The 8,507-nt window shown below is 40.3% G+C and overlaps 2 protein-coding genes across 2 annotated transcripts; one reads left to right on the plus strand and one right to left on the minus strand.

Moving 5' to 3' along the window:
* Window positions 1–2,463: 2,463 nt before the first annotated feature.
* Window positions 2,464–7,501, plus strand: taf5 (TAF5 RNA polymerase II, TATA box binding protein (TBP)-associated factor). Its single transcript, XM_058058411.2, has 11 exons — window positions 2,464–2,898; window positions 3,937–4,168; window positions 4,245–4,560; window positions 4,648–4,811; window positions 5,027–5,162; window positions 5,273–5,393; window positions 5,755–5,884; window positions 5,974–6,138; window positions 6,208–6,385; window positions 6,487–6,664; window positions 6,954–7,501. The coding sequence occupies exons 1-11, from the start codon at window positions 2,490–2,492 to the stop codon at window positions 7,166–7,168; spliced, it is 2,244 nt and encodes a 747-aa protein (XP_057914394.2). The 5' UTR covers window positions 2,464–2,489; the 3' UTR covers window positions 7,169–7,501.
* atp5md (ATP synthase membrane subunit k) lies at window positions 7,420–8,494 on the minus strand. The gene is made up of 4 exons (XM_058059132.2): window positions 8,377–8,494; window positions 7,787–7,890; window positions 7,613–7,703; window positions 7,420–7,544 (listed from the first exon to the last, which is right to left on the minus strand). The coding sequence occupies exons 2-3, from the start codon at window positions 7,871–7,873 to the stop codon at window positions 7,614–7,616; spliced, it is 177 nt and encodes a 58-aa protein (XP_057915115.1). The 5' UTR covers window positions 7,874–7,890; window positions 8,377–8,494; the 3' UTR covers window positions 7,420–7,544; window position 7,613.
* Window positions 8,495–8,507: the final 13 nt, after the last annotated feature.

Raw genomic sequence — 8,507 nt, forward strand, 5'->3', positions numbered from 1 at the left:
CACCCCAGAGCCGTGAAATAATAAAATTTAACTATTAACTACTTGACACATTTAGTTCTTTAGAGATTGATTTATTTAATTTTGTCCCATTTGGTCCACCGCACATAAGTAGAAATGTAAAGGTACCATATTAGTAGTGACGCCAATATTAACAATATACCTCAGCCCATCATGAGCAGACAGTGTGACATTTGACATATTAGCACTTTGTAACTCACAAATGATAGCGGTTGCACTTTCAGTGGTTGATCTGGTTAAATTATATTTTCGGATTGTTATTTCTAATAATGACAATTTTGGAAGGAAAGCTGTAGTGCATCTCTAACATGTTTATTGTAAAAAGCTGAAGTTTTGGCTATGTTGTACAGAAATGTGGCTTTATCCCTTGTTTTAAATAAATTCTTGTCAGGTGTAGTTCCTTGTACTGTATATTCTTCAGGAGTTTGGGATTAATTTGACTAATTGTATTAATCACACATTTTTAGTTAAAATGAAGTAAAAACTATTCATTAGTTTAATTAAATTACTCTGTGTTAACTGTACTTTGTAGAAATTGATAGAACTGTCTCAATTACAGTTTGTTACCTCAATTGCTGTAATTTGAGTTGGATGAACAGAAAAAAAGATAAACTAACACAAATATATTACAATGTGCTAACATAGTTTTTTTGAGTTGGGTCTAAACATATTTATTGGATGGAAATTCTGCCTACTATTTAATTGAGTTAGTCCAATTCGTTATTTTTTGGAGGGTTTAATGAAATTAATTTGTGTTACCTGTAGAGTTGGATAGACCCATCTCAATTATATTTTTTTACCTCATTTAGATTAATTTGAGTTGGATTAACAGGAAAAGAACAAGATCAACTAACACAAATATATTACAATGTACAAACATACTTTTTGTGACTTGGGGCTAAACATTTTAATTGGATGGAAATTCTGCCAACAATTTAATTTCGTTAGTCCAATGAGTTATTTTTTTCAGTGTATCATACAGTATACATGTATTTTGTATTGCCAAATTGGGAAAATGATATGCATGACAGTGGGTTACATTTTTGAAGGCACCATATATTTTACTGCCTGCACTTTATTGTATTCCATTAACTAACATACCTTTTGTTTGACATGAGATGAGAAACACCATGCCAGTTTTGCAATGAGTCTCCACAGATGACCACGCCCTGAAATGCTGATGTTAACATGGGTGTCTCCCACAGCTACCAAACAACCCCCCATCCCTCCTGCACGCTGGAGAAAAGCCCCTGCAATGTTATACAATGTCCTTCTGCTTGCACTGTGAACCCCTTCGTTTGTCTAACTATATTTAATGAACACTTAAGCAGTATGGATGCACTTTAAAAACATAGAGGAAGTGTATATTTAATTATACACGTAGATGTTTGCAGTTTTGCACCATATGAAACACCATCAAATGAGTTAGTGTATGTAATTTCTTGAAAATAAGATTAAATAATATATTAAATGGCGAGGAAACTGACAATGAAGAATGAGGTATCATGAATGAGCCCATGATGACTTGGCTGATTATCACAAGGGCAATATTGATGCTTTTAGGCGGAGTATCTGACAGAGTATCTTCTTTGTCTTTTCTGCAACATCTTACTACAGGTCATGGTGATGGGGCTTCAGGGAAGGGCAGTGGTGTTGTATGATCAAACTGCCCCCACCTGGTATAAAACGGTACTTTCCATAAACATATAGGCTACTTATCTAAAAATGAAAAGTAAAATATGACCCATGTCCTTTGGAGCAATCACATTACTTAAATGACCAATTACACACACAAATGCAGTCACCGAGGACAAGTGTGTTGTGGGTTTGACCTTTAGATTATTTTGAGTCTTTGTATTTTATTTTTGTTGTGAAATGGGTGAACTATATATTAAGAATTTCCTCCCACATTCCAAAAAACATACTGGGTTAATTGGCGACTCCAAATTGTCTATAGTTGTGAATGTGAGTGTGAATGGTTGTTTGCCTATATGTGCCCTGGGATTGGCTGGCCACCAGTCCAGGGTGTACCCTATACACCTCTTACCTAAAGACAGCTGGGATAGACTCCAGCATACACCACGACCCTAGTGAGGATAAGCGGCATAGAAAATAGATGGATGGATAATTAAGAACTTCTGGGGAGCAATGTAATTGCTGTGCCTGAACAATAGTGAATGTTTTGTTCATAAGATATAGATAAAATCCATTGTTAACATCTCTACATTTTACATATACAATTATAAATATGTTGTACACAAAACAAAACAAAATCCATATTTCTTTTACCTTTCACATATGATTAAAGAGTTGTGAACTGGATTGGACTGAAATGGATAGTGCACCACGTGACTACCAAGGCGCCCTCAAATAGTGACGTAATTCAAAGCTAGCCAATCAGGTGGCATTATGTAGCACCACGAGGGCCTGACTTTTTTTGCACCGTCGCACATGCGCAATTCATTTTGAAAATGGCGGCCGTACAAGGCGGTATGGCTGACGCTGTTGAAATAAAGGACATTAAAACAGAACCACCCGTGGATGGCATTCCAAACAACAATGCGAACGATGGAAAGCTACATTCTACGTCCCCTGGGCCCGGTGCTTCGGGTGGAAGTAACAAACCAGCGACAGGAGCTCCAGAGGAGCAACAGACGTTGCTGGCTATTCTGCAATTCCTTAAAAAGAACCAACTGTCGGAGTCCGTCGACATTTTGCGTCGCGAAGCTGGATTACCGGAGGATTTGTTGGATTTGAAGGCGAGTGATGTGTCCTCAGGCTCTGGGGGTGCACCGGGAACTGTGGAGGGAGGAGGTCTGGATGCCAACTCTCTTCTAAGTCGTGTGACATCCTCCGCTGCAGCCCAGGCGCCAGTCAAAGGTCTGATATCACCATGGAAATTGATATAGCAATGTTGTTACTCATTTAATTTTAAAAATTGTACGGGTTTTATCACTACGTTCTATTATCTGCGATCACTCAGTTTCAACAGTTTTGGATATTAGTATTCATGAGTATTCATTTTACAAAGGTTCTTTTAACCCATCATCATCAGAATCTATTGTGTGGTAGAGATGCTGTGCTGTGTTTTTTTTTGCACAGGTCATGACTGACCATTATAATTGAATTGGAAATATGGCGTCCAACAATAACGCATTAAGACATTGCACATCCACGCTTGATGCATGATAACAGATGCAAAAAAATGCCCCCCTTATATTCTCAGATTCTGTCCGTGTAACAACAAGTTTGCAGTAATAAATTGGTTATTAGTGTAAGTGGGAACTTATATACAGTGGGCAATAGGGGAAAACAATCTAAATTAAAACCTAAGTAACACACACTGTACACCGCACATATGAACAAACCCAAATAAAAACATTAAATGAGAGAGTAATTTTTAAAAGCAATTTATTACTGTTGATTTCAGAGGAACAGATCCTTTCACAAGTTCAAGGATATAGTTTCTATCCATCATGATGGTATGCTGGAGCCTATCCCAGTTGTCTTCGAGCCAGAGGCGGGGTACACGCTGGACCGGTTGCCAGCCAATCACAGGGCACATATAGACAAACAACCATTCACACTCACATTCATAACTATGGACAATTTGGAGTCGGCAATGAACCTAACATGCCTGTTTTTGGAATGGGGGTGGGGGAGGGGGGCGAAGTACCCGGAGAAAACCCACGCACGCAGGGCTTCCTGATCTCCTGACTGGGTGGCCTACATGCTAACCACTCAGTCACCGTGCAGCCTAATGAGTGGAAAAACATGGAAAAAAAAACAAATGTTTCGAACAGCAAGTGTTTTCTTTTGATGCTTTTTGGGTAGAAAATGAATGAATGAACTAATGCATGCATCAATGCACTAGGAGCTAGCGAGTGCTAATGTGATAGTTGCTAACTTGTTTTTCAGCACCCCCCGGAGAGGACCAGCCAGATGTGAGTGTGGTTCTGTCAGCTTACAGCCAGCAAGGAGACCCAGCTCTCTATGAGGCGTACTACAGCGGCTTGAAAAAGTTTATAGAAACGGTTTTGGACTGTCACAGAGCAGAACTGTCCCAGGTGTTCTACCCACTGTTTGTGCACATGTACCTGGAACTTGTCTACAACAACCACGAGAATGAGGCCAAGGCATTCTTTGAAAAGTGAGTTTCCGCACAGTCAGCGTTACCTTTGTCCGCTTGCTTGACTTTTTAATCAATTGTTTCCACTTTATGTCAGGTTTAGCGGGGATCAAGAGTGCTATTATAAGGAAGACCTTCACGTTTTGTCTGGTTTGACAAAGAAGGAGCACATGCGAGGCAACGAGACCCTGCTAGACTTTCGTACCAGCAAATTTGTCCTCCGAATCTCCCGTGACTCGTACCAGCTCCTCAAGAGGCACCTGCAGGAGCGCCAGAACAACCAGATTTGGAACATCATCCAGGAGCACCTCTACATTGACATCTTTGATGGCATGCCACGCAGCAAGAGTCAGATCGATGCCATGTCTGGCAGTCTGGCAGGAGAAGCCAAGAGAGAGGCTAATAAGGCGAAGGTTGGCAATGTTTAAATCCCCCTCATTTTGAGAGCTGTCTCGTACGGTCAACTGGCTTTTATAAGAAGTGTGTCATGTTTTGGCTAGGTTTACTACGGATTGCTTAAAGAACCGGAAATTGAACTTCCACTTGATGATGAGGATGAAGAGGCGGAGAATGAAGAGGGTAAACCCAAGAAGAAGAAACCCAAAAAGGACAGCATGGGTTCCAAGAGCAAAAAGCAGGATCCCAATGCCCCGTCACAGACAAGGTATACATTTTCATTAATTTTTTTTTTTAGGCGTACGTGAACAATATTATCTTAAAGCAAATAATGGTCTCTCTTTGTCCCGTTATTGCTATCTTTCCATAACAATTACATGCACTAATGTCGACGATGAGCACTCCCAACACCAACACAGATAGATTGTAGTCCTGAGGCAATGCAAGGAACATTTCATGTAAACTGTTCTCTTTGTTTCTCAGAATACCTCTTCCGGAATTAAAAGATTCTGACAAACTGGACAAGATAATGTACATGAAAGAGGCCACCAAAAGGATCCGACTAGGACCAGATAACCTTCCTTCCATTTGCTTCTACTCTTTCCTCAATGCGTATCAGGTCTTGAACTCATCACTTTTTCATGAATGTTCAAAGGTGTCAAGTACACCAAATATGGACTACCTTCTTCTTTTGGTCTGACTTTTTCTATGTCGTCTGTTGACCTGCAGGGTCTAACTGCTGTGGACATCACAGATGACTCCAGCTTAATTGCAGGAGGCTTCGCTGACTCTTCAGTCAGATTATGGAGTGTCACTCCGAAAAAGCTACGCAAAGTCAAGTCGGCAGCAGGTAAAGTGAATAAACACTTTAATTCAATTTCATTTAAATATGTTCTCATGGGGAATGTCATGGGAAGACCTTGGCAAAAAAAAATGGATGAATTGTGCACGTTTGTTCGGACCCAGAGGCAGTACCATGTGCTTTATGGAGACATATATTCATATTAGAATAGATTACATTATATAGCATTTTGTTTTATAAACAATGGAGATGTATTGTCCTTTTTTGATATTTTCCATGTCACCATTATTTAATTAAAAATACTTAAAATCACAAAAATCTTCATTGATTGGTGGTGAACTCCTCCTGGCGTCCATGCAGCAGCGTGTTGCACATTGAAGCCAACTTTGTCCTTCCTTTCTTCCTCAAGACTTGAATCTGATTGACAAAGAGTCAGATGATGTGCTGGAGAGGATCATGGATGAAAAAACAGCCAGCGAGTCCAAGATGCTGTATGGGCACAGCGGTCCTGTGTATGGTATCAGTTTCAGCCCAGACAGGTAAAACAACAGCCGTGCTCCATTCATCACACACATTCTCCTGAGTGAGCTTGACCTTCAACGCCAAACATGCTATCATGTACTTTTAGAAACTACCTGTTGTCCAGCTCTGAAGATGGCACTGTGAGGCTGTGGAGTCTCCAAACCTTTACATGCCTCGTGGGCTACAAAGGTCACAACTACCCAGTGTGGGATACACAGTTTTCTCCACATGGGTACTATTTTATCTCCGGGGGACATGACCGAGTTGCCCGGTAAGAACTGTAGGAAATACAGTGTAAAGAAGATGAACTAAGGTGTGCTCTGCTCTTTCTCTTGCTTAGTCTATGGGCTACAGATCACTACCAGCCACTGCGGATGTTTGCTGGCCACCTGGCAGACATTACTTGCACCCGCTTCCATCCAAACTCAAATTATGTTGCAACAGGATCATCTGACCGCACCATTCGTCTGTGGGATGTTCTCACAGGAAACTGTGTTCGCATCTTCACTGGTCACAAGGTTAGAACTGTAACAGTAATCCATTTTAATGTACCGTATATTTGAATTGAATGCTCGCTCACACACACAGAGGTCTAACATCCAAGTATTGCATCTTCTAGGGTCCGATCCATGCTCTGTCATTCTCTCCCAATGGAAAGTTTTTGGCTTCGGGGGCGACTGATGGCAGAGTTCTTCTGTGGGACATTGGTCACGGTCTCATGGTTGGAGAGCTCAAAGGCCACACAGACACCATCTACTCTCTGAGGTTCAGCAGGGATGGAGAGATTCTTGCCTCTGGTGGGTACCCGCCTTCCGCAAAGTTTTCTTTTGATAAATTATTATTTTAGGGTGGTTTCTTCCTTATTTTTGACCTATGGTCTTAAACTTTTGATCAGCCGATGAACAGCCTAATTCAGTTTGTTTGGAATAAAATGCTTACTCGGTTTTTGTCTCACTCCCATTTCTTATTTTTGCATCTTAAAGTTCTACTTAAGAGCCAAAAGAGTACACTGTAAATTCTTGCAATATTTCAACTGGTCTTAACATTTTCATCAGCAGTATATGTGAACATGTTTATCTCCTCCAGGATCTATGGATAACACGGTTCGCCTGTGGGACGCCATGAAAGCGTTTGATGATTTGGAGACTGATGACTTCACGGCAGCCACGGGACACATTCACCTACAAGACAACTCACAGGAGCTTCTGCTTGGCTGCTACACAACTAAATCTTCACCAGTCATACACCTTCACTTCACCCGCAGAAATCTCCTGTTGGCAGCAGGTGCCTACAATCCATAAGACCAAAAAGGTATACTGAATTGAGAAACCGTCTACAAAAGCTTCACATCGAGCATTTTAGTGTCTCCTCCACAATCGACTGATCGTATTGGGCAGTGTGAAAAGACTTGCATACATTTTGTAAATGATGTTTGCCAACTCCTACACTGGACCTAAATGAAGATGTCCTAAGACGGTGCCATTGTAACTGGTAACAATGATAGAAATACTTTTGTATTCTTTTTATAGCTAAACATGTAAATAAAAAAGGGTTTTCTATGTTTTGGCCATAAACGATCTTTATTGTTAACATAAGGAAACCAAACAGTTATTTTATTACAAGTACACCCAGCTGCCTCTTCCACTCCCAGCAGTCAGACTTGGTCAATATGTACATCTGTGAAGGACATAGGATAGTTCAGCAATACATACATATGTGTGTACATTTGGACTACCTTTACTTACATTACTTTTCAGCGATGGCGGCTTGTTTCTTGGGCTTTAATTTGAAGAAAAGGCCAATGGCTAGTAGGGAAGCATATGTGGCCAAAACACACTAAGGACAGAAGTTACAAATTACAAAAAATACAAAAGTGAAATTACTTTAATAGCACGCGTACAGAACTACTTTCAACTCACATTCCTCCTGCCTACGTTGGTGTACGAGTTGAAGTACTTGGCAAGTCCAGTGAACTGGGGGTTCGATCCGCTGTCATGACCTCCCATGATGGATGTTGGTGATCCTACATCAGGATGAAGTTAAAGGGATTATATTTTTATCATACAAATGACAAAAGAACTCAGTGCATAAGATATAAGTGAGATAAGAGATAAGTGCATGAAACAATACAAAGTTAAATAAAGTTGCAGGTTAATTTTCCACCATGGCCAATATTTTGCAACACAATAGTGTTTGCACCTTAGTAATGTCGAATTATTTAAATGTCCAAAACTCACCTCAGTATGAAAAGCAAATAGGAGCAGATATGATGTCTCCGCTGAGATTATTGATATAGGTTTGCGCCCTATTATGATTCTAACAGCATGAATTGGATCAAACTGACATTGACTTGTTAGCATAGTATGCTAACAGCCATGTACGGAGCACTACAGTGAGTTATAAGCGCCTGGTACATTTGTCAATAAACTTGCAAATTATATATGAATACACATTTGTACAGTTACGCCCTAACAGATAGTGAGTGACGAGATAAAGTATTTGTTCTTACCTTTGCCACAAGACCCTTGAGAAACTAGAGAGACGTGTGCCCTTCAATTGGAGGCCTTGACGCTAGTAACGAAAGGAAGTCCCGCCTACTTAGTTCATTTAATGTCTGTGATACTATTGGTTAAAAATAAT

The sequence above is a fragment of the Doryrhamphus excisus genome, linkage group LG9 (genome assembly GCF_037039965.1).
Source record: "Doryrhamphus excisus strain RoL-2023G ecotype Guam linkage group LG9, RoL_Dexc_Guam_v1.1, whole genome shotgun sequence".
NCBI classification, from domain to species: domain Eukaryota; kingdom Metazoa; phylum Chordata; class Actinopteri; order Syngnathiformes; family Syngnathidae; genus Doryrhamphus; species Doryrhamphus excisus.

Excerpts from the sequence above, each read along its gene's own strand:
- taf5 (XM_058058411.2), top strand. The coding sequence starts at position 2,490 with ATGGCGGCCGTACAAGGCGGTATGGCTGACGCTGTTGAAATAAAGGAC. Across the intron at positions 2,899-3,936 it reads AGCCCAGGCGCCAGTCAAAG|CACCCCCCGGAGAGGACCAG; the intron begins GTCTGATATCAC and ends CTTGTTTTTCAG. Across the intron at positions 4,169-4,244 it reads GCCAAGGCATTCTTTGAAAA|GTTTAGCGGGGATCAAGAGT; the intron begins GTGAGTTTCCGC and ends ACTTTATGTCAG.
- atp5md (XM_058059132.2), bottom strand. The coding sequence starts at position 7,873 with ATGGGAGGTCATGACAGCGGATCGAACCCCCAGTTCACTGGACTTGCC. Across the intron at positions 7,704-7,786 it reads CCAACGTAGGCAGGAGGAAT|TGTGTTTTGGCCACATATGC; the intron begins GTGAGTTGAAAG and ends TTCTGTCCTTAG.